Source organism: Abramis brama (genome assembly GCF_963993115.1).
Source record: "Abramis brama genome assembly, chromosome: 25".
Taxonomy (NCBI): Eukaryota; Metazoa; Chordata; class Actinopteri; order Cypriniformes; family Leuciscidae; genus Abramis; species Abramis brama.
Window position 1 is genome coordinate 19,235,396 of NC_139987.1, and position 26,826 is coordinate 19,262,221.

The 26,826-nt window shown below is 36.3% G+C and overlaps 3 protein-coding genes across 3 annotated transcripts in view; 2 read left to right on the forward strand and 1 right to left on the reverse strand.

Annotated features, from left to right (window-relative positions):
- Positions 1 to 26,826, reverse strand: part of LOC311076043 (uncharacterized protein) — a 198,364-nt gene that overhangs the window by 120,068 nt on the left and 51,470 nt on the right. The gene's annotated exons all lie outside the window — the stretch shown is intronic.
- LOC311076622 (olfactory receptor 2AT4-like) lies at positions 17,663 to 18,640 on the forward strand (the record flags this gene model as incomplete). Its single annotated transcript, XM_084104957.1, has 1 exon — positions 17,663 to 18,640. The coding sequence occupies one exon, from the start codon at positions 17,663 to 17,665 to the stop codon at positions 18,638 to 18,640; it is 978 nt and encodes a 325-aa protein (XP_083961083.1).
- Positions 20,592 to 21,581, forward strand: LOC311076590 (olfactory receptor 2AT4-like; the record flags this gene model as incomplete). The annotated part of the gene is made up of 1 exon (XM_084104926.1): positions 20,592 to 21,581. The coding sequence occupies one exon, from the start codon at positions 20,592 to 20,594 to the stop codon at positions 21,579 to 21,581; it is 990 nt and encodes a 329-aa protein (XP_083961052.1).

Below are 26,826 nucleotides of genomic sequence, written 5' to 3' on the forward strand. Positions count from 1 at the left end.
GACTAATCACAACTGAGGTGACTAACCAAAACTAAAACAGAGACAGAGGGTGAAAGCAGCATGTGGAACAACAATGTAAATTTAAATTATGTAAAATATACTCCCTAAACAAAATTATGAACCTGTAAATGAGCAAAACTTTAAAACTTTATATAATCCAGTGGTGGAAAGAGTACCAACAAATTGTACTTAAGTATTGCTACTTAGGCTAAGTAATAATTTACTTGAGTACAAGTAGAAGTACTGAAAAATAATATGACTCAAGTAAGAGTAAATAAGTAGTTTGCTTAAAAACTACTCAAGTAACTACATTACAAAGTACTTTAGTATTATTTTTCAATTTTTAACCAAAATGGGGAGATGATAGCGATATGGAGCGCTAAACACTCACGTCATTTCTGTTTCATTCATACTGCAAGCCCAGTACTGATTCATCCCTTGTGCAGAAAGTCCACAAGTGAGATTCATAGAAGTATTAAACTTATGACATTTCAGGAAATGCCTTATGGATATAATAAAATGCAAATACAGATGTTTTGACTGATGAAACATGAAGACAAACAGATGATAGCGATAATATATCTGTGTTCATCAAGCTATCTCAGGTTTTTTCATAAGAATGATGTATGTCTTTAAAGAGATAGTTCACTCAAAAAGGAAAATTAGCCCATGATTTATTCACCCTCAAGTCATCCTAGATGTATATGACATTCTTCTTTCAGAACAATAGAAAGGTTCTTGGAAGAGCCAGAACATTTTTAAATATAACTCTGATTGTATTTGTCTGAAAGAAGGATGTCATGTACACCAAGAAGGACTTGAGGGTGAGTAAATCATGGGCTAATTTTCATTTTTGGGTGAACTAACCGTTTAATGCAATGCTAATCAATATAGCTTGTATCACAGAATTTAATAAAATAATACATTCTCACTCTGTGTTAAGAAGCAACATGAAACCACAAAAGTAATTTCAAACATGACTGACATGTATTGTGATTTTGGAGCAAAACATGATATTAAACTCATAAATTGTAGTGTTTGACAGTATGCTAAGCAAACATACTAGCTTTCCCTGTTGTCAAGAGCGATTGTTTTATTACTAATTTTGAAAAGTATGTTTAAAAGTAAGTCCAGGTAAGATCATTTGAATGTTTTCATTTGAATCATTTCATAATTGAAAGCAAAGAAGGTTAAGTGAGAGGTCCAATAAAAAAAAGAGAGATTTACAACAGTATGAATAAAAAAAGTGCCAGTAAAAAAGAAAATTAAGTGGGGTATGGTTAACATGTTAAATTAAATTCTCTTTCTTTTTTTCTAATGTGCTGCAAGCCCACTGTAATGAAGGACACTTTTACATGCATCTGATTGACAGATAAATCATGCGATCTTATTTCACTGTTGTTGAGTTTTTTTTTCAGCTTTGTTCAAAGCTTAAGTAAGTTCAGTGATTCATCACCCAGAAAGTGTACCTTCCCTGGAGGCCGCCATTGATTAGCAGACCATCACCTGCTGTTAGCATTCCATTGACTCCCATTTATTTTGGCATCACTTTGACAGCGAATAACTTTACATCTGAGGCATTTAAAGACTCCATTTGTCCATTATTTATTTCTAAAGAAACACAACAATGTATAAAAGGCTCCATTACCTTGTATCTTACGTTATGGCCCCGTATAAGCAGTTTTTGTAAAAAATAGGCTAACGATTGCGTTATAACCACACGACTCTCGGTCGCACAGTAGAGAAATTACCGTATAGACAGGAGGAGAAGCTCAGAGGCAATTGGGGGACGTGGAGGCATAAAGTCAAGGGAGAAGCCCATAGAGATTCATAAAGTTGCTCCTGCTCCTAGCTCATGGACACCCTCTTACTCACACTCTCCGTCTCTGCAAGATTCGGAAGGGAATGATTCAGATTTCTCTTGGCACAGATACTAGAAGACAGACAGGTTGCTCACATCACATCTACGTTGTCAAGCTCAGTTTGAGTCTGCGCAGTACGCTCAGCTATCAGGAAGTGAGTGCTTCTAATTGACTTCACTTTTCGCCGTTGAAGTCAATGGAGTCGCTATGTCCATTTCTTATACTGTCTATGGTCAAATGTCAGCTCGCCCTGTTGCTCCGTCGGTACCTACTGTATGTCAAAGTAGCCTACTTTGTACTTTTGGTGAAAAATAAATGTAGCGAAGTTGAATACTTTATTTTTATTCAACTCAAGTAAAAGTAAAAGTACCACAATTTAATTATACTCAAGAAAGTAGAAAAAAAATCAAAAAATCTTCTCAAGTACTGTAACTAAAATATTTGTAATTAGTTACTTTCCACCTCTGATATTATCGTTATAGATTTCGTCATTGGAGTGAATGGACCTTGTAGACAATAAAGAAGCTGCCGTCTGACAGTGTGAAAAAAGAAACTAGATCTGTCACGATCCACACTCAAGAAAACACCGGAAGATCCAATAGTGCAGTATGTAATTTAATAGGGAAATCCGTAATTCATAAACAGTCCAGGCAGGGGTCAAAATCCATAAAGAAATCCAAACAAGAGACAAAACAAGAACAGGCAAGACAGAGCGGAAAACAGACCTCAAAGTGGCGTGACGAATAACAAGGACTCCATAACAAACACTAAAACAGATACAAATACACACAGAACTAACAATCATGATGGGGAACAGCTGGGTACAATGAACAGTGATGAGTGCAGACAAGGATTGTGGGAAATGTAGTTCCTAATGAGAATGACACCGTGGGGGAAGGGGACCTCTAGTGGACACCAGGGAACATAACACAACACTGCGACAAGATCTCTCTAGTGAGCATGCATGGCTGTATTAATAAACAGTTAATTAATTGTTTTCATTCAGTCTTTTCCCAACAGAGACATTATTGACACAATCTATTATTCAATTATGTTAGATCATCAGTATATTAAACCCTTGACACCCTTGCACCCTTGAGCAATGTCACTCAAATGGGACTTGAAATCTTTTAATAATATTATATTGATAATGATTAGATTTATTTCTTGAGCATTCCATAAAAAAGCACTCTTTTCATAACCAGGAACAGGATTAGTGAGATGATGCTACCCATCGGGAGCACCTGAACTTTTCCTGGTGGGCCGCCCACCAAAAAGAGTGGCCCACCATGTTGCATGTTGCATTATGATATACAGTATATTGTTAAGCTTACTACTCACCTTGTTGCATTATGGTATATATTGTTAAGCTTACTACTATGAGCTTTTAGATGTTTTTTCATGTGTTTAAGTTTTTTTTTTACAAATACCATAGTTTGTTCTTAGTAATATTATTATTATCGACATCAACACATTATTATTATTATGTTGTTGTTGTTGTCCACCTTATTCCCATGCCCCATGATGCTTTGCGCAAATTATGGGTGTAACTTCTGTTAAGCTGTAAACAATCAGTGAAAAGGCTCACTCTATGAACACAATACATTAAAAAAGTGTCACAATGAGATGACATTACTCACCCTTCAACCAACGAACATTAAAAGGAAATTTAAAAGTGTAAAAGCATCAACATGGTACTTTCAACAGACCAAATAACCCCTAAAGCGCGAGTCTTTCCACAGCAATAACGGATGGGTTACATATCACTGTAATAATATTTATCCGTAGGCTTTTATGTAACTTATGTTGCCTTAATCAAAAATGTTCATTAACTTCAGCATTACGTGATACTATTTCAAAGTGATTTCCATCATTTTGACAGATTATTGCATTTAATTGTGAAAACAAACCTGGAAAGAGACGTGAGGATTTGAGGATCTTTTTTTTTACATTTTATGTGCACAAGAAAAGTCACATAAACCACCCGAAAACCAATCAGAGCGGTCAGACTGAAACAGATTTTCAGAATTACGATTTGAATAGGATTTCAAACCACGAATGTAGCTTGAAATGGATTTGTAAAAATTGCATTTCATGTGATTTTTTACCGTTCACACCAGCTAAATCTAATCGGATTTCAATCGGATATGCACAAAAATCAGATTTGGACTGACAGTGTGAACGTAGCCTTAGTGCTAAGCATTTTGGCTTTGAGTTGTTTCCTTTCTTCTATTTTACCCAAGTTCCTGGTGTTAACCTCTCCTTGTGTTTCCACTTTCTGTAATCTAAGATCTTGACAGATGTATCAACACAGGTCTTCTTGGTGTTAAAGTCTGGGTACATCTCTGTTGTCTCATCTAAGGCACTAAAACGGTTCTTCAGTTCTAGTACCTTGGCAACATTTAGATGTTTATATCGGAGACTCTCCTGATTCACCTTCCGAAGCTTGAGTTTGATAATTTTCATAAGGTAGCCGTCACTGTTGACATCCGCACCTCAGCACACTCTGACATCTTGAAAGGACCTGCGTCACTTTCCGTTGCTCAGGATGTGGTCAATCTAGTTGATTGTGTTACCATAAGGTGAGTTCCATGTCAGCTTGAGGATGTCCTTATGTTGGATGATGATGCCTCTGACCACTAGTTTGTTGTCCAAGCAGAAGTCAATTAGTCTGATGCCATTGTCATTTATTTCCCCACAGCCTTGGCTTTCCCATAGCTCTATCACAGTTGCGGTTGTCAGTTCCAATCTTACCATACAAGTTGCATATTACCAGCAGCATATCATGACAGTGCCTTTAGAGGCTGTGTGTTATTATACTTTATACCAGCCGTTTTGTCCTCCTCCTTAGATCCGTTTGTTGGTCCACATCACTGTATGATGATGAGATTACAGTGCTTTGAATTGCAGCATGCTCTGATCATCCTTTAACAGAGTGGTTCCCATTCTACATGGTTCGGACATTCCATGCTCCAACGTGGATCTAAAGTTTGGGCTGAGACTGTCTGTAACACTCCTAATATCCTGCTGGTGGCCTTTGTCAGAAGTGGTCATACTGCAAGTTGGCTGTGCCATTTGGCTTGAGTCCACTGCAGGCTCTGTGTTGTTATTTGCAATTGTCACAGATTCTGTAACAGAATGGTGTTTTTTTTACCGGGTGTGGATGTTGGCCCCACACCTAACCCCCAACCTACAGGACCAGGTGTTGTCCTTAGTTTGTTCCTTCGCCTGAGACCAATCTAGCATGGTTGAACCTGCCAGGAATCTGAATCCCTGCCAACGCAGCTCCCAAGGTCACTAGGACACACAAACCCCTACAGCATGGCAAGGTGAAAACACAAGTGGGCTTCATAGGACAATACCATTTAGTGGCCCTAATAGTTGTCCAGTAAGTGTTCATGGAAGCTATTCAGAGAGAATATCAGTGGAATGTGGAGTTCCTCAAGGGAGCTGTCTAGGACCACTCATGTATTCCATTTTTACTAATGATTTGCCTCTTGTTTTAAAATAAAACGCGAAATTAACAATGTATGATGTTTCACCCTTGACAATAAATTGTCTTGGTCAAAACACATTGACAACACGGTTAATAAAATGAGTAAGGTGTTAGCTGTAGTAAGGCGATCCAGAAAATATTTTACATCAGTTATAATGAAAATCATGGTATTAGGTACTCTTTTCTTTTCACAGCTAGACTATTGCCAGATAATAAAAACTTCAACTAGTACAGGACAAGGCAGCATGACTTGCTCTACAATGTCCATATGGCACAAATATTAACAGCATGCATCTCCATCTTAATTGGTTATGGGTGGAAGGCCAGATGACTGAGGCCATTTTATTAGCAACGTGGAAGGTTTTACAAAATTTCATTGGATCGGTACAATCAATTAAAATGCAATTCAGAGTCGTACACATATGCCATAGGCAACAGAAGGCAGATTTCACTCCCCAAAGCAAAAACTAATTTCCTCAAATGTACAGTAGTATATAGGACAATGAAAATGTTTGACAATACCATTGTCATTAATTAGAATAACACAGAAATAAAATTTTAAAAGGCAGGTAAAAGCACACCTTATCATATTTATAGGAGGTTATGCATATAAGTTAGTTGGATGTTTTTTAAGTGTTAGACCAGAGGGCTGTTCCATAAAAGATGCTAAGAAAAGCGGGGATTAAACTCCGAAACCCGACTTGAATAAACCAAACAAATAAGTTGGGGCGGTTTCATAAAAGGTAATTCAAGTTCACGCAATCCCACTAATTTGATCCAGGTTTATCTAGTCTAGATAACTGCGTGTGTACGCGTTTCTTAAGCAGCCCTAGAGGTCGTTCATAGATCAAATCGATCCACCATAAAACAGCGTATTTTGTTGTATATTTTTATGCGTTTGAGACATGGTGTTTGCAAAACTTACATTTCACAGGAATATTCTTCATCTGTAAATCTTAGAAAAACGAGCGCTGCTGCGTGCATGCGTGCCAAATAGAAGCGCAATAATTCTGACCAATATATACATTTTGCTTGGAAAATTAATAGGCTATGCGATATTTTATAACACCAGAAATATTGTAGCAACAATGACATCTGCTTTTAATTAAGTGTATCATGCGATGGCAAAAACACATCCTTGCTGGTTAATAATTTCCCCAGAGGGACATTTGAGTCACAAAGAGGACCCTGTTTGAGAATCCCTTCTAAAACCCCCCATGCCTTTGAATCACGTGACATTCCACACACACACACACACACACACACACACACACACACACACACACACACAAAAGCCTTTGAGTGCAACTTCATATAGAAATATGGCTCTTGAATGTATACCTTCCGATATGCATGAGTGATTAGTGCTTTATAATAGAGGTGTGGTTTGCTAGAATATAGGTTTGAATTCTAAATGTTCATTGAAAGAAGATCCTCAATAGAACCATGGTCTTGTAACCCTACCTCAGACCATAAAACTTTATGACCCCAAAGCTGCATCTCATCCAGTTCCTCTTGCAAGCCAACATTCCAACACCTTAACACACATGGAACTTTTCATGGAGCATTTCAGAGAAAACTCTTCAAATGTTTGATACAAATCCCTGTGTTTCGCAAGTGTCGTCACTGGCCATAATGGAAACACTGACAGTTTTATTGTGTGTTTAATCAAACTTTATGTGTGTGTAATAATGCATATGAATGTAACATTATGTTTCCCTGACCTTTATCTGTCATTCTTGATATCTGTCTGACCGTCCTGTTCTAATTCAACCCGTCATCCATAGGGGATTACCGTAAAAAGTAGTGTTCTGTGTGTACCATCGTAAGAGGAAATATGAATTCTTTCTCTCAATAAGACATATGGTCAAGGGAGGCGTGGCTTCTTTACACAAAGAAGTTTTTCCCGCTTCAGAAAAGACAATCTGATTGGCTTTTGTCCCAACCGGAGGGCGTAAACAGATGTCTGATAAAAGGAAGAAACCCCCCTCATCTCGCTCTCTTCTCCGGCTCTTTCCTTCTCACCTCCTGCTGCCGCCCTTCCTCCTCTCCGGCGCAGCGTTTCTCCAGGAACATCTGAAGAAGGCCCTGGCCTTCTCTATCGAACGAACGCATGTTCGAGTCATAGATTTCCCTCTTAGAAACTAAGATTTCCGGCCTCTTCCCTCCCGGAAGACGAATCTGAACTTTCTCGGTAACATTACATCCAGTGAGCCTTTTTAAACTTCCCGCGACACCGGAAGACGCAGCAGAAACAGGACACCGTCCGCGCTTTCCTGCCTCTCAGCATCACCCGAACAGAAGACAAACTGTATTCTGTATGTAATAATTACTAGCTTTTCCCTTCTCTCTATTTCTTTCTTTCTTTCATGTATTCTGACCACGTTATTGTTTTATGTTCTTGTTTCGGTTAAATGTTTATGTGTTTATCGTTTGCATTTTTACGTACGTTTATATTCGTAGCCCATATAATCTCTAGTCTTACATTTATTAAAATTCATTAATACTTTTCACTGTCTCTGTGTTTGAAATTCCACCTTATAAGTCAATGAAACAAAAGATCTAGCTACAAGCTCGATATATAGACTACATTGAGTGGTTTTAATTAATAAACTCAGAAAGTTTGATGTTCGTGGCCAGAAGATAAACTTTCTTGGAGTTTGTAAATAGATACCCCTTCTTAACTGTGATAATCTTACATTTATTCGCTGGACGAATTGAATGGTGATCAGACCAGTTACAGAACAAGGTAATCTCGATAATTGATAAAATAAATGTACATGCGACTTATGAATTATGACCATGATTCATAATTATTAATATTTCCAAAATTCCCTATATTTTTGAGCTAATTCAAATTAACCCAAAGTCGTATTTGTTACAATATCTTCTAATTATAATAATTTATCTTTAGGATGTTGGATAAGTTGCAGTGAACTTATAGCTCATTACATACTCATATGTTTTATATTTAAAATAATAATACAAAATTTAACAGAAGTAATTCAGGGAAGAATTTTCCTAAGAAACCAAATATAATAAAGATACAAAATATAGTTTTGGGTTTAGGACCTAAGCTACTTAACAAAGATGACTTATACTTATTTAGAATGCTGAGAATTACAACTTTTAAAGCAATAATTGGTTTTTTTGAAGAAAGCAAGAATGTTTGGTTAGATTTAGTTTATAGAGTACATTATGGAGAGGATAACGTGAAATTAAGAGCAAAAGTATACATTTTGAAAAGATATGTGCAACTCTAAAATTAAAGGAATACATATTAGTCTACATTAACTAAATAACTATTTGTATGATTGTGTTAAATGTGTTTGAATTGAAAGACATAATAAACATTAGATGGACATTAGATGTGCTTTATTTAGAATTTTAAACCTACAAATGTATTTTTATGATAGAAATAACTGTAAAGGGACTATTGTAATGGGGTAAATCAAGTAAAAGTTAAATTTTGTGATTTTAACTTCTGCTTTAATAAGCTTTTTTTATTTTATTTTAGATTGTAATGTTCTAATGTTCTTCTAATAACCATAAAAATGTACAGCTGCCAAATAAAACCAGAGAGAAATGTATGCATAAATCTTTAAAACTATCTAATTAAATCTTGGGCACAAAACATTTCATATACAATTTAACACGTTTGTAGGTCTATATTGTCTCATTTATCATTGTAGCCTTATTTAAGTTGATTTTCTTTACTGTATATTTATTTTTGGACTGAAATTAGTTAATAAAGACAAATAATGGTATGAGAGAGTGTCAGTCATTGTGTTCCTATTGGTCAGTGTTAGAGGATATGTGTAACAACTGAGGCTTAGCCTGACAGTTAGCCTGCCCTGGATCAGGCTAGTTTCCCAGCATATGTTGCCAGAGTAACTGAGTTTGAACTATTTTAAGTTTGCTTTATGAAACAGAATCAACCAACAATAAGTCTGACTAACCAAAATAAGCCTGGCTTGTATTTTAATCTTGTTTTATGGAACAACCCTCTGGTGTTTGTTTAGAAAAATCTAAGTGTGTTGATTTTGGACCCTGATTTGTTATTGACAGTATTGTTAATGACGTTTGTGTATGTGATAATAAATAATGTATGTTTTTATGTGTTGTGTGGACCCCAGGAAGACTAGCTGTGCTCTTGGGCATAGCTAATGGGGATCCAAATAAATAAACAAATATGAGGTACCAGAGGGTTGTTCCATAAAAGACGCTTAGAAAAGCGGGGATTAAACTCCAAAACCGGACTTGAATGAGCCTAACAAATAAGTTGGGGCTAAAGTGGTTCCATAAAAGGTAATTGAAGTTCACGCAATCTCACTAATTTGATCCAGGTTTATCAAGTCTAGATAATTGCGTGTGCACGCGTTTCTGAAGCAGCCCTAGAGGTCGATCGTGGATCAAATCGATCCACCATCAAACAGCGTATATTTTGTGCTGTTTTATGCGTTTGTGACATGTTTTTTTTCCCCTCAGTGCAAAACTTACATTTTACAGTTATATTCTCCGTCTGTAAATGTTAGAAAGTCATGCAAATGTATCCATTTTGCTGCTAATCTTCATATTGAACGAGCTGCGCGCCAAATAGGAGCGCAATAATTCTGACTAAAATATACATTTTGCTTGGAAAATTAATATGCGATATTTTATAACATTAGAAATATCTTCTAATTATAATAATTTATCTTTAGGATGTTGGATAAGTTGCAGTGAACTTCTAGCGAACAGAAGTACTTCAGTGAACAGAAGTAGCCTAATTCAGGGAAGATTTTTTTTTAAGAAACTAAATATATAAAGATACAAAATATAGTTTTAGGTATAGGACCTATGCTACTTAATAAAGATGATGTATACTTATTTAGAATGCTGAGAATTACAGCTTTTAATGCAATAATTTTTAGCGCAATTTCCAGGGGAAAATTGCGCTAAAAATTATTGCATTAAAAGCTGTAATTCTCATGATTTCTGTTCTGTGCGTCTGTGCGCACCAGTCTTGCACTTCTATCTACTCCTCAACCAGACCACCTAGAGACTTCGGGTTTTCGGCATTATGTTAAGGAAGGTCTAATCTCAGGAACGCACAAAAAAAATCCAGGAAAAGATTTACTATCTCTTAGTGTTGTGATCCCATGAGGTGAGAAAATTGCGCTAAAACACTCACCGAGTTTTTATGACTTGTTTGGAGAAAGCAAGAATCCCCAGTTTTAAATGAGTGGTTAGATTTAGTTTCTAAAGTACATTATGGAGAGGATAACATGAAATTAAGAGCAAATGTATACATTTTGAAAAGATATGTGCAACTCTAAAATCAAAGAATATTCCATAAAATAAAGGAATATATATTAGCCTATATTAACTACATTTTTATATAACCCTCCCTCCCTTTTATTTCTAAGCTAGTTATTTGTTATTTTATTTATTTGCTTATTTAATATTGAATATTTGATATTCAAATAATATTACTTGAATAACTATTAGGAATTATGTGTCATTATAAGAGTTTGATATAAATATGTGAATGTTAAATTGTTATTAATATTTATTTATTGTTTTTTGTCTTTTCCCCCTTAAATCATATGTAAAAGTGTCTAACTATGTACTTTTTGGTTATTGTTCTAATCATGTGTGTTGGTGGGTATTATCACAAAAGAAAAAAAGTAGAAGGAAAAATAAGGAATATTTATTGAGGGAAAATATGATGTCTTTAAAGGAACTGTCAATTTGTATAATTGTGTTAAATGTGTTTGAATTGAAAGACATAATAAAGTACATTTTATATATATATATATATATATATATATATGCTAAAATTTAGCATTAGATGTGCCTTATTTAGAATTTTAAACCTACAAGTGTATTTTTATGATAGCATTAACTGTAAAGGGACTATTGTAATGGGGTAAATCAAATGTAGGCTATATACTGTCAATTACTAAGCTCAGATTCATCTTACCAGTTAAAATTCATACTGTGCTTTTGTAATTATTTATTTTTAATTTTGTGATTTTAACTTCTGCTTTACAAAGCTTTTTTTTAGATTGTGTTCTAATGTTCTTCTAATCATAAACATGTACTACAGCTGCCAAACAAAAACAGAGAGAAATGTATTCATAAATCTTTAAAACAATCTAATTAAATATTGGGCACAAAACATTCAGCCAGTAAAAAAAGAAAACCTGTAGTATATATATTGTATTTAGGTCTATCTATCTTTATATCTATATATATATATATATATATATATATATATATATATATATATATATATATATATATATATATATATATAGATATAGATATATATATATATATAGATATATATATATATATATATATATGTCTATATTGTCGCATTTATCATTGTAGCCTTATTTAAGTTGATTTCTGTATACTGTGTATTTATTTTTGGACTAATAATGGTTAATAAAGTCCAATAATGGTGAGAGAGTGTCAGTGGTAATATCGGTCAGTGTTAGAGGATCTGTGTAACAACTGAGGCTTAGCCTGACAGTTAGCCTGCCCTGGACCAGGCTAGTTTCCCAGCATAAGTTGCCAGGGTAACTGAGTTTGAACTATTTTAAGTTTGCTTTATGAAACAGAAATCACCGACAATAAGTCTGACTAACCAAAATAAGCCTGGCTTGTATTCTAATCTTGTTTTATGGAACAACCCTCAGGTGCAAACTTATTTCTAACACATACGTTTTCTTTTAAATAAGGCAGCAATATTGTTGTGGTGTGACCACAAGCTGGCAAATCACTACAACATAAGCTGATGTATTTGAGTTTCTAAATGCCTGATTGGGTTTATGAAAACTGCAACCTATAGCTTTATATAAATTACACACAGAAATTATATTTTCTTATTAAACAGACACTTATGTTTTGAGGGGCGGGATGCTCATTGATGAACACATTAGAGGTTTGATGTCGTGAGTTTATGTAACCAAGTGCAATAAACCCTGTCACTGTTGTTTGTCTGAAGAGTGTCAACATACTTGCTACATGTACCTAATTTGTTCTCTGGAGACACTAGACAGACCCTGAAGATTGCACTGATGGGAAACCAGACCTGAGAGAATTATCACTCAGTGATGAAGTAAATAAGTGACAACACCCAATTATGTAGACAATGACATTCAAAACAAGTTGTCTTTAAAGGTCTGTGACTTTAACCTACATCACAAATTATTAAGATCAATAAAGGTCAAAATATAATTATGAATTAATTTTGGATTTAAAATGTAATTTAACATTAGAGTTCAGGTAGGTATATGGTTAATTTAAGTTTAATTTAAAAAAAATATATATACAGTATATATATATATATATATATATATATATATATATATATATATATATATTATTTTTTTATAAAACATAATAAAGTGAATATTTTTGGAAAACACGTTTTGTGCGACCCAGAGGACAATTCAACTGAACACTGCAGTCAAACTGTAAAGCTGAAATGCACAGCAGACGAAGATGACTCCAAGATTTATTAAACAGGTACTAACAAAAGAGCCAACAATACGAAACAGTGTACTAAGCACAAACAATACCAGACACTGAACTTCTTCTTCTTTTTCGTTTTTATTGGCGGCTTGCTTCTTAGATAGAACATTACCGCCATCTACTGTGGCAATGAATCAGAGACTTGTAATTTCCCTCATCCCAGACTATTCAGAACCTGGCCTTTCGATGTTGCTGCGTGTTCAGCTCCTCCATCTACAGCCCAGGTCCTTCCAGACTAGGGACGAGGGATAATAATAATAATAATAATATTAATATTAATAATATTACTACTACTACTAAAATTAATACTAATCCCAAAACTAATATTAAACTTTATATTCTATGAATTAACTGAGTCCTTTTTAGAAATGTTACTAATATATTATCACTTCCTACTGGATTTAAAAGTTCTTTTATTGTTAATTGCTGCACCCCATTTTTCTGAAGTTCCTCAATTATTTTCCTTCTATCCTCATTATATTTATTGCACTGAATGAGAACATGTTCTACTGTTTCTCTGACTCCACACCAATCACACAACCCTGTTGGATGTTTTCCTATTATATTTAATGTTGCATTAAGTCCCGTATGCCAGACACTGAACTGAAGACAAGCAGGAACTAAATACACAGATGATAACGAGACAATGACAGACAGCTGTGATGATAGTTAGTGTCCGTGGTGATTGACATGCAGGTGATCAGGTGATGGCTGATAGTGTGCAGGTGGGAAACATGAGGGATGTTGGGAAGTGTAGTGTCGTTGAGGTGTGTGACACAAACAACATTATGGTACATTTTTAAGTTTTGCATAAAAATTTGTGCATAGTCACATTTTTCTCATGCAATTAGTCTCATGTTTCATACAAAAAAAGTATTATCACACCCCCCCCCAAAAATAGTACCTTTAAAAACAGATCATTTGACTTCAACATATGATTTCAAATCCTCTAAAGCCAAACAGCTTTGTGAGAAACACATTAAATTGAAAGTGTTTAAAGTAACAAAAAAACACTAAAATGTATAATTAATAAAGATATATCTTAAATATATGTATGTACGTGTATAACGATTTAATAACTTTTCGTTTTACGTAAATTATGGGCCTCAGGAATCTGAATCATAATAACATCTTGCTACACTCTCAATCAGGGTAGCTCAGCAGACCAAAACAATAAGGATAGCTGGTGTAGAAATACTCATTTGTACATATTAATACATCATTTGTTGTGTTATCCCATGTGAATTAAGGGATGGTAATCAACAGTACATTAACTTTGTTTTGTTGTCCCAGCTGAGCAATTAATAATATATTATTCAATTATCATCAGTGTATTAGAAGCTTGGCACCACTGAGCCCTTGAGGCTGAAAGGAGATTGTGATTAAATAAATATACAGTACTATGGTCTGGTTTCACAAACAGGGCATAGATTAAGTCAGAATTAGGCCTAAGACATTTAAGTAGTTTTTATAAATGTTCCTAAGAAAAAAACATTACTGATGTGCATCTTAAGACAAAAAAAATGGCACTGACATATTTAAGATACCTCAGTGCAAGTTGCTATCAGTCAAAACAGCTCAAACATGCATTTTAGTCTAAAACTAGGCTTAAGCCTTCTGTGTGAAACCGGAGATATATGATGCTTTGGACTACATGAATCACCAAAGGTGAATAGTGTAAACATTTTATATACATTTAAACTAATATATCGCCATACTTTATTTCAGTTTATTACAGTAAATTGTTTTTATTTTATTTGTTATGGTTGTTTAAATATGCTAATTAGGCATTATCGAATTAACACCAATTTGCAGATATTTCCAGAAAAGAAATCTGAACAATGGATAAAGCCAGTGTAATGATTTGGTTGTGGTAGTGAGACAGCATTCAGCAGACAGAGTGAAAATCCAAACGCAGTTTATTAACAAATGTAATCCAAGATCATAGTCCATACCAGGCAGAGGGTCAAGCACATGTAAACAGTTCAAAATACAAATCCAAACTACAGAGGAAGACAGGAACAAGAAATCCAAAACACGGGAAAAGATAAATATAAAGAAACCAGGAACTGTTTAAAATACTGAGTGTGAACCAAATCAATCAAACAAACAAGACTCCATACTGAATGAAGGCAAAAGGCATTTAAATAGACAGGGTGATGATCAAATGAAACAAGACACAGCTGAAACAGATAAACTAATAATGAGCAAGGATTCTGGAAAATGAAGTCCAGGAATAACAGAGTCTGTGGAAACGGTGAGGGACTAGGCTGCCATCAGATGGAACATGATGGCACCTGCAGCTGACAGATGTAATAGCCAGGTTGAAAATTCTTTCATTACTAGAGTTAAAGGTTTTTACGGAGGGGATATCTCTTGTTAATCACTCCATAAATTTTGAGTTATTTTTAATAAACGATATTCGCTTAAATACTGATTCAGGAAAATTATCAGTGCTGGTACTACTCGACCTCAGTGCTGCATTTGACACTGTCGATCACAACATACTTCTTGACAGGCTGGAAAACTGGGTGGGGCTTTCTGGGATAGTCCTAAAATGGTTCAGGTCATACTTAGATGGGAGAGGTCACTATGTGAGTATAGGAGACCATAAGTCTGAGTGGACATCCATGACATGCGGAGTCCCTCAAGGCTCAATTCTTGCGCCACTCCTGTTCAACCTGTATATGCTCCCAATGAGCCAAATAATGAGAAAGAACCAAATTGCTTACCACAGCTATGCAGACGACACACAGATCTACTTAGCCCTTTTGCCTAACGATTACAGCCCCATTGAGAACCAGAAAATATGAACGCATCACACCAGTCCTCAGGTCTTTACACTGGCTCCCAGTTAGATTTAGGATTGATTTTAAAGTATTATTACTGGTATATAAATCATTCAATGGCCTAGGACCTCAATACACTGCAGATATGCTCACTGAATATAAACCCAACAGATCACTCAGATCATTAGGATCATATCAGCTAGAAATACCAAGGGTTCACTCAAAGCATGGCGAGTCTGCTTTTAGCTATTATGCCAGCCGCAGCTGGAACCAGCTTCCAGAGGAGATCAGACGTGCTCCTACAGTAGTCACATTCAAATCCAGACTCAAAACACATCTGTTTAGCTATGCATTTACTGAATGAGCACTGTGCCGCTGTTCGTCCGACTGTTTGTACTGTACTGTATTTTATTTTATTTTTCTAAACTGTTTTAATTATTCTTATTTCTTTTTATTATTTTAATTTCTTCTATGTAAAGCTTTGAATTGCCATTGTGTATGAAATGTGCTATATAAATAAACTTGCCTTGCCTTGCCTTTTCATAATAAAATGCTATATCTAAATGTTATATGAACAAACCCCACTATATTAACCTTCAGAATATAGATAGGAATATGTTTGATGCATATTAGTGCTGCAGTGCAGTTGTAGTGTTTGTAGTGTCTTGTTTTTGGTCCTTTTTTATTTTCATTTTTTTGCAAAATCCATTACTAGATTATAAGAGTTAGAGGAGACAGCAGGTAGTGGGATAATTTCCATGTATCTAGCTATTATTTATTTTAATATTTAATAGTTAGGCGTTTATGTGTTTTGAGAGGAGGGATGCTCACTGAGGAAGACAGTAGAGGTCTGATGTCAAGGGTTTCCATGTAACATAGAGCAGTAAACACTGTCACCTTTGTTTGTCTGAAAAGCGTCGACATTCAGGCTACATGCCCTTAATTTGTTCTCTGGAGTAACCAGACAGACCCTAAAGATTGTACTAATGGGAAACCAAACCTGAGAGAATCATCACTTAGTAATCCAATAGATAAGTGACAACACCAATTAATGTAGGTACTGACACGCACACTGGAAAGCCCATGAGATATGATGAAAGTTCTGTATCACTCAAAGATGACACCAACTTTAAGATATTTTGATATTTTAATTATCACATACAGTATATAATTGTACAAAATAATATAATTTCATAAGCATCTTTAAGAAACTTTTTGATTCAACAATTGGTTCAGTGTCCATTGATAAAACAATAACCTCAGGGACGGTTAACCGAACGACTATCATTTGATTAAAATAATGAAACAAAATAAAATAAATGGTCATACAGTCCAAATATCTGAGACCACAAGTGAAAATATTTCTCCTTTTATGTCTTCAATTTCTAGCATTCCAATTTCAGTACAAAGTTTAATTGAAAAAAAACCCCCACAAATTTCACAATTCTTAGTATTTGGCATTTGGCTTTAAAGGCAGCAGAACTTGAGCTGACACGAGGCCTGTAGAAGACTTCGTGAGCTATGAGTGACATCCAGTCCCTAAAGCCACCCTGACCCTGTCATCATCTAAAAGAAAAAAACGTGTCCCAACGACACTGTACATAACAGTGAACACTACAGTATATAAGTGATACACAATAATGTATTTGTCATCATTTAGGGCAGAGTCAATATACCAGGTGCAAATTCACTTAATGTCTGATGCCGTTTACTGATAATGAATTTATTGACAAAATCATGCCATAAACATTTAACCTTAATACTTTTTTTATTTTATCATTTATTTATTTTCGATATGTCTTTTTTTAAAGGTCTCCCTGTTTTAGAAAATATTGTAATTATATATATATATATATTAATCAGAAATAAACATTTTAACAATGTTTAATTTTTGTATATATACATTTCATTCAGATTATATTATAAATAGTATTATTATTATTCAATATTAATCACTTTTGTCCAACAATCTCTGCAGATTTTGCAAAATGCTACTGAACAACTGGACGACAATCACTGAGTTTATCATCGTGGGCTTCCCTGGACTCCATCCAGACTACTATGGCCTGGTCGCTGCTATTTTCTTCATCGTCTACACGACCACAGTGGCCGGGAACACTGTTTTCCTGGTGCTGTTTTTCACTTCGCAGAGCCTCAGGAAGCCTATGTACATTATCCTTGCAAGCCTGGCAATATCTGATACGTGTTTCTCCACTGTTGCCTTACCTAAGATCATATCCAGGTACTTGTTTGATGCGGGAGCATCCCCTTTCCATGCTTGCTTCTTCCAAATGGAACTAATCCACTATTTTGGAACATTAAACTCACTGATAATGATGATCATGGCCCTCGATCGCTATGTGGCTATCTGTTATTCTCTGAGATACCAGGTTATTATGACTAATCGCATCACGTACATCATAAACATAACGGCTTGGGTTACTGCTTTGATCGCTCCCACAATAGCCACCCTTCACACTCAACAGCTTCCTTACTGTGGGCCTAAACTGATCATTCAATGCTACTGTGACCACATCTCTATTACCAACCTGGCCTGTGCTGAAAACAGCAAGCAGATTTTGGTGGCCCTGTGCGTGGCCCTACTCGTGCTTCTCCTTCCTCTAGCCTTCATCATTTACTCTTACTGTCATATTATAACATCTGTCATGAGGCTGTCGAGCTCTCAGAGTCGCTGGAAAAGTTTTGCCACCTGCAGCACGCAGCTGTGCATCACCGCCCTGTTTTACTTGCCTCGCTGCGCTGTGTATATAGCCAGTTTCCTGCAAATCCAAATCAGCAAAGATTTCAGGATAGTTCTCATACTGCTCTACAGCCTCATTCCACCACTGATAAACCCCTTCATTTACTGTTTACGTACGCAGGAGATCAGAACCATTGTGAGCAGGTGGATGAGCAGGCAAAGGGCCATGAGAGAAACGTCCATAATTAATGTGATCACGCTGTAAAATATTGTTACGTTCTGTGGAGTTTTAATGGAAAAAACATACAATGATTTATCAGAAGCAGCAAATAAATTCTTGTGATTTGTAATTGTTTTCTATGTTCATCTAAATTGTGTATTGTGATGTATTCCAGTGAAATCTGGTGGTGACGATGCAAGAAAAAACAACTCAAAATATCTGCTCTGTTATGAATGGCAGCATTAATAAAACTAGCTCCCTTTGGATGTATAACAGACCTGTTAACAGAAAGATGTCTGATAAAACTCTCCCGTTTGTTTTTACACAAAATATTCAGGCCTAAATTTTAGGTTTATGCATTTGAATTGCATATAAAATTTTCATCCATTTGGATTACACCGTTTTAACAAAGCAAATAATAAACTTAATGTGTCATGCATAAAAGAAACGTGATTTAAACAAACTGGATTTATTGATGATAAATATCTGTATAAAAACCTGGTTTTATTAGATTACAGAATTTATGTATTCCAAATATGCATTTCATTAAGTTTATTAGTTTATGTTAAATCTGTGTAATCCAAATGAATGGATATGTAATATGCAATTCAAACCCATAAATCTTAAATTTAGGCTTAAATTCTTTTTTGAGTGCAGAAGTGCCATAATATGATGTACCCATCAGCTAAGCATTTAGTATGGAAACATGTGTCACGATGAAAAGAGCTGTTGAAAAGCCTAACTTGTCTGTGCATTAAATTAATGACAGTTAAACTGATGAACTAATAAACTTTGTGTTCTTGTTGTCATGATTGTCCTGTAACTTTTCAAGGGGGTGGCCAGATGGGGACAGTGAATATCTTTTTCCTGAGGTCAATGAATCACTGTCAAGGATTAGCTGAATCCTAGTTTGGGAAACCCTGGCCTTTGTAATGTGCAATTAAATGTAAAATGATTAGTCTAAAAAATGATGAAGCTGGTGAAGCTTATTTACTATTCCATCATAATCAGAACATAATCAAACTGCAGCAATTCAATAAAGAAAGAAAAAACATTTGTAAAAAGTAAGTTAGACCACTATTTAATTCTCAGATGCTTTAATCTCAGATTTTTTTTTTTTTTTTTTTATCTTTTTGACCATTGGACTTGTAACCTGAAGGTTCTGTGTTTGATTCTCACAATAGTGAATGGCTGCCCACTTCTCTCTCTCTCTCTGTCTGTCTGTCTGTCTGTCTGTCTGTCTTTTTCACCACCTGCTGGTGACCTTTGAAGGTGTAGATGAAAAGAGTAAATAAAAAGATATATTAGGAGATATTTTTAAATTATTAATTTATGTTTGATTCCCACTTTTTCCCCATCTATGTTAATGTGTGTGATGCAAACACAAGCACTCAGGCAATGAACCCCAAAGGTCAGTTTCACAACACCAAATAATTCAAAACATGATCCTTCATGACGTGTTGGACCCTACAGGCTTTAACGCTGATTCTACGCCTATAAAACAATGAAACCACACGCATCTGCACTGATCACTGAGAAACGTGACACACTGAGCCAGGAATATTCTTAGCAGATGTCACATAACTTAACAGAGGAATAATCAAGGTAATCATGTGATCAGCTGAAACACAAACCAAAATAACATTTAGATTATTGCAAAGCCGAATAATTTAACAACACGTTTTAAATCAGTAACAACAGGTAGCCTATCATTTATTAACATTATTAATATAACTTACTGAAATTATATGTATGAATTACATTTTTATAATTTAGGCCTATATGAATTAAGTTAGCCATGTCATTATTTTTTTATTTAAATATATTTATAAACTGCATTTAATATAATTTATGCAAATATTTTAACATTTTGGGGCATATCAAATCTGACAAATGTTTTTGGGGTTGTTGTTGTTTTGTTTGTTTTTTGGAAGTGCGAATAGTTGGTAATGTCAGTGTTAAAGTGTAAAAGTTAAAGTTCACTGTATGTTTTAGTATGTTACAGGAAAATAAAACCGCAGCGTCTGTTGTAACCGAGTTTTTCATCGTGGGCTTCCCTGGACTGCTGCCCAAATACTACAGCCTGATGGCAGCACTTTTGTTCTGCATCTACATCGCTGTAATCACTGGAAACTCTCTCATTGTGGTCCTGTTTGTGACTGAACGCAGCCTCTTTAAGCCTATGTATATTATCATGCTGAGTTTGTCCTTGTCTGATATTGGTTTTTGCACAGTTGCTCTGCCAAAAGTCATTTCTCGCTACTGGTTTAATGACGGTTATATTACCTTCAATGTTTGTCTGTTTCAAAGGCAGCTGATTCACTATTTTGGGACCCTAAACTCTCTTATTATGATGATCATGGCTCTAGATCGGTACTTGGCGATCTGTTACCCACTAAGATACCCTGTTTTAATGACTAACCGCACTATGAGACTTTTAATAGGGCTTTCCTGGGTTACTGCAATGATTGCCCCAACCATCAGCTTAATGCAAACAGTGAAACTGCCATTCTGTGGGCCAAATATGATCGCTCATTGCTTCTGTGATGGCACATCTATAAACCAGCTTGCCTGTGCTGATGTCAGCCTCACAAATTTAAATGCCTATGGTGTAGCAATGTTTGTGCTTCTCGGGCCATTCTCTTTTATCATCTTTTCATATGTATGTATCCTGGTGTCTGTGCTTCGAATAGCAAATGCACAGGGTCGTATGAAAGCCTTTTCTACCTGTGCCACACAGCTGACTATCATTATTATCTATTATGTGCCACGTTTCGTTGTTTACTCCAGTTCTAACATCCCGAGCATTCAGATAAACAGCAGTCAGAGGATCGCCCTGGTCATGTTCTACAGTCTGCTTCCACCACTAGTGAACCCCTTCATCTACTGCATCAGGATCAAAGAAGTCAGACAGTTCTTTCTCAAATGGTGTGTCCAGAGAAACAGGATGAGTCTAAAAGTCCATAGGTTAACTATTTCTAAATGAGATCATCTGCCTATCCCTGTTCTTATGCATCACATTACATGCTGTTTATATGCATTTACAATATTTGTTAATCTAGTTATATATATATATATATATATATATAAATATATTTCTCACACATTACCCATTTCTCACATTACCACAGTTTATTCGCTATAGTTTAGAAAATGATAATACAATATGACAAGATCTAACAGAAGGATGGTTTTGACCACTGTCTCACAAATGAATTAGTTTGAATAGCTGCCATCTGTTAAATTTAAGTACACAATTAGATAATACCAATGTAGGTTAACCAATTACCAAGCAATGCTTAATTTTGTTCAGTCTGTGGTGTAAAAAAAGGTTGCATTAGCAATTAAAGAAAAAACACTTAAGCAAAACATGGTCAGTTCAAAAGTTGATCCCAAATTTTTATACATTTTACTGGTAGTCCACTGTATGAATAATGTTTGGGTATAATATGTCACAGTTTACTTTATTTTGCTATCCTCACTTACATAATGAACAATAGTGTCCTGCACCCACTAGTAAAAAAATAATTAAAAGAATCATATCTGGTGTATGAATAATTTTTGGTTTGACTATCTATCTATCTATCTATCTATCTATCTATCTATCTATCTATCTATCTATCTATCTATCTATCTATCTATCCATCTATCCATCCATCCATCCATCCATCCATCCATCCATCCATATATATATATATATATATATATATATATTTTAGGGCTGTCAAAAGATTAATCGCGATTAATCGCATCCATAATAAAAGTTTGTGTTTAAATAATATATGTGTGTGTACTGTGTATAATTAAATTTGTATATATAAATACACACACATGCATGTATATATTTAAGAAAAATGTGTTATTTATATATAAAAAAATATATATTTATATATAATATAAATTATATATAAATATATACAGTATATGTATGTAAATATTTCTTAAATATATACATGCATGTGTGTATATTTATATATACAAAATAATTATACACAGTACACACACATATATTATGTAAACACAAACTTTTATTTTGGATGCGATTAATCGCGATTAATCTTTTGACAGCCCTAATATATATATATATATATATATATATATATATATATATATATATCAGTGGCGTAGGTTTGATTTTGAAATTGGTGGGGACGGGGACATCAATATATAAATATATTTTAAGTTTTGATCGAAATTATTGCTAGGGATATATCAGTGTCACTGGATATTGGTAGGGACACGTCCCTAGCGTCCCTACTAAATTCTACGCCCCTGATATATATATATATATATATATATATATATATATATATAAACACACACGCACTATAGCCTATATATTTGTCTAACCATTTATTCAGTTCTTAATTATAAAAAAAAAAAATACATGGAATATTTGTAGCCTAGTTTAATTTATTACATTGCAGGCATATTTATAACTGTAAACTGAAATATATTTCAATCACAAATAAATCACAAATTTCCTACCAAACATACATGAAGCCTGACTGCAGTTTTTGTTGTTTCATTAGTTTACTATTAATAATGTTCAGTTATTTTATTTATGCATCGAAGATCATGGTTACAAATGATTTGACCTGTTTTCATTCATATTTCTCAAATTAAAAGTACATGCCAGCTAAAATTGTGATCATTCACTCACTTCTTAGTCAAAACATTGTCATTATAAGTCACAAACGCTTCATATACCACAGATTCTGTAGTTAAACGTGTGTATTAATGAATTCCAAACATTCGTAAATAGGGCGCGCATTCATAAATAGCATAATCCCCGCCCATGAGTTACAACTACGCAAATTATGTGTCCAGGAACGCTGTGGAGTCTTCTGGACTTCCTTCTCAGGTTTGGCATCAGTATTTTGCATAAATGATAAAGAGACTAATTGGCCATATGCATAGCAATAAATATTAAATTATTGTGTGTCTATTAACGCATTTTTAGCCAGCTAAAAATGCCAGGTGCTCTTCTGCAAATGGCCAGCTGGTGGCGCTTAAAAGCTTAGATACTTTAGAATATAGATACTCTGAATATAAAAATGCCGTAACCAGCAATATTAACTTCTCCATTGTTGTTCAGTCGTTGTAAAAGTAGGATGATTGGTCGGTGTAGTATTTGTCCCGCCCCTCCCCCACTGTGATAGGAAGGCTGGGTAAAAAGTGACAGTGACTGTAAAAAAATGAACAAAAAAAACGACTGGGCAAATCAACTTGGGAAATATTATTATGGTACATAGTGCATCAAAATGCAATGTCATCAGTTTGCCTAAATTAGAACATTCAAATGTATTACGCACCATTTACACAAGGTAGGGGAGCAGGTGTAAATTTGTCATACCAACTAACATTTTGAAAATACGAACATTTTCGTGAATCCGAACATTTCTGTCAGAACGGCTTTAGGAACGATTTACACAAAAATTCGTTCTACTCATGTTTCATGAATGAGGCCCAATGACTCAAAAATTTTATGAATTCAAGAATCAAAATTCTAATGATGTGACCAAACCAACTGTACATGATACAAGTCAGTTTTAGAGTGCCAAAATTGACTCTTAATGTTGCACTAAATGTTGATACCAACAATGGATGGAAACAATACAGGAGGGAGAAGAGGAAGAATACGTGTAAGATGTGGTGAACAAGGAGGATGAGGACAAGAAAGAGTAAGGTGTGTAGAAAGTTGTCAAGGCTGAATCGGCACACCAGAGGGTTTTTCCTTATGCCTGGCAAGAGAACTTGCCTGTGATGTGGACAAAGTCCAGACGTGATTCTGGGGCAGAATGAATCTCTCACTGACTTTGATTTTGATTCACAGACTTTTGAGCGTACTGTAACATGCTTTTCTGTGGCCCAAGCAAGCCGTAGGAGAACGGAGAACGCCTCTTCAGGAGAACGCCTCTTCAAAGCTGGTGTTGGATTTACAGCGCAGACAGCGCTGGCTGCGATCTCACAGAGAGCTGACAAAACAGCTGTTTTCACATCTCTCCAGAACGTTGCGCCTTCAAAGAATGTGCTGATTAAATCAGCTGATAGAGATTTAATCACTTAATCTCATTGATTCTTCAATGAGAATGTGAGTGCTCACATCAGGCTTGCTCTTCTGTCCTGTGTAGCCGCGGCATCACCTGTTCGCTTCGGCACCAGAGAGAGCAGTTTCCTGAAAGAGCATACACGGTTTGACACTGTGTCTTTTTCAAAATGTCATTCAATCCATGTTTCTGGATGCGGTAGTTTCCTATCCTCATTTGACGGCTACGATCACTGTTTCACATGCCTGGGCTTAGACGTGCTGAGACTGCATTCATGGGTGGTTCATGTTCTCTCATAAGAGCATGACCACATCGGCATGTTGTTCGTCTCACCTTTCTCTTAAAGGCTTGAGCCACTCAGCGTGCCGTGTGCCGTCAAGCTGCCGGCTGACAGCACGGGTTGTCATGGCAACCCAGTGCGTCGCTCGACGCTCTTGATGCGTCGAGTCAACCAACTCAAGTGCCTCAAACGAGGTGGATTCCCCTCACCTATACCGCAATCTAGGTGACCTGAGGATTACAGTAAGGGCTTCCCTGCCCGGTAACCAATCCCTGTGGGCCACTCCTGTGCTTCAGGCAGAGATCGCAGTCCTACAAGCAAAGGACATGATAGAGCCGGTCCCTCCAGTCGATATAAAGACAGGGTTCTACAGCTTCATTGTACCCAAGAAAGGCGGTGGGTTAAGGCCAATCTTGGACCTGCGAGTCTTGAATCGGTCCCTACGCAGGCTGCCGTTCAAGATGCATCCGTCCCCAAGATTGGTTTGCAGCGATCGACCTGACCGTTCCTACGCTTTGCGTTCAAGGGATGGGCATATCACCCTTCGGGCTGTCCCAGTCGCCCCGTGTCTTCACGAAAGTCTTCAGCACTGGCTTTACGACCGAGTCCCGAGATGGGTGTGGCAGCGCGGCTCGTACTGGGTTTCCATTACCCGGCTATGTCCCCAAACCTTTAGCCCATGGTCAGACACTTCATTTCTACGAGCAGGAGTTCCCAAAGAACAAGTGTCTAGGCATGCTATGGTCTTCACAGATGCCTCTGCCACCGGCTGGGGGGCCACGTACAACAGGTATGTAGTTTCAGGTCTGTGGACGGGGCCTCAACTTCATTGGCACATTAACTGCCTCGAGTTGTTAGCCATACGTCTTGCGCTGGGCCGCCTCAAATCGCTGCTACTAGGCAAGCATGTATTGGTCCATACGGACAGCCCAGTGGCAGCAGCATATATCAACCGACACATCTCCTCCTATGGAATCAGAAGCATCTTAATGCCACTCATGTTCCAGGCCTGCTCAATCGTGCAGCTGACGAGCTCTCATGACAGCAAGCGCTCCCAGGAGAGTGGAGACTCCATCCCCAGGTGGTCCAGCTGATTTGGAAACGCTTTGGGACCACACAGGTATGTGTCCAAGGTTCCTACCACTCCCTTCCAGGACCAGGTAGTGAACCTGCAAGCACTGCCCCTGGAGGAGGTAGACCCACCCCTGGCTTTTCTCTGTTCCGTTCGTGCCCTGTGCCTATACGTGGGCAGAACGCAAAGCTCAGGTTGTGGCTTCCGCAGCGTATACCACGCTTTCCCAGTGTTATCCAAGAGTCTTACTGAATGGGTCATGCAGAACAGCAATATGAATTCACTACGTACTGCAGGTCTTCCACCCAAGAATATTGAGTGTCTGAAAGACTTACGTAAGGTGCTGGATGTGGCAGCAAACGTGGCAAATTTCCAAGGGATCCCAAATATGTTGGTGACGGCGATGTTACGTCCCGTCGCCACGGTTGGGGTACCATCGCTGCATGACCGAACACCACTCACTCCTCAGCATAAAACAAAGGTGCATGCATCCGCTTCCATGTTTATACCATCGTTGCAAGGCGGAGCGCGAGATGCAAATGTGCATTGGCTCGTTTTGTATACAATCGAAGGTGATGGGGCTCCCTGAAGTGATTCCAAATACGTCAGTGATACGATACGGTGTTACATACGTAACAGAGATGTTTTTTTAACCTTTTTGGCTTTTGCAGTTAGGTTACTGTATTTCCACAGTTTGCAAGTGCTGAATATACAGACATTGAATAGACCAACTACAGTTTTCCTCGATTGCCAACACACTATAACTGGTTCAGTTGGCCCAATTTCCCAAGCCATTCAATCATTTTTAGTGACAAAGGCATTAGTCAAA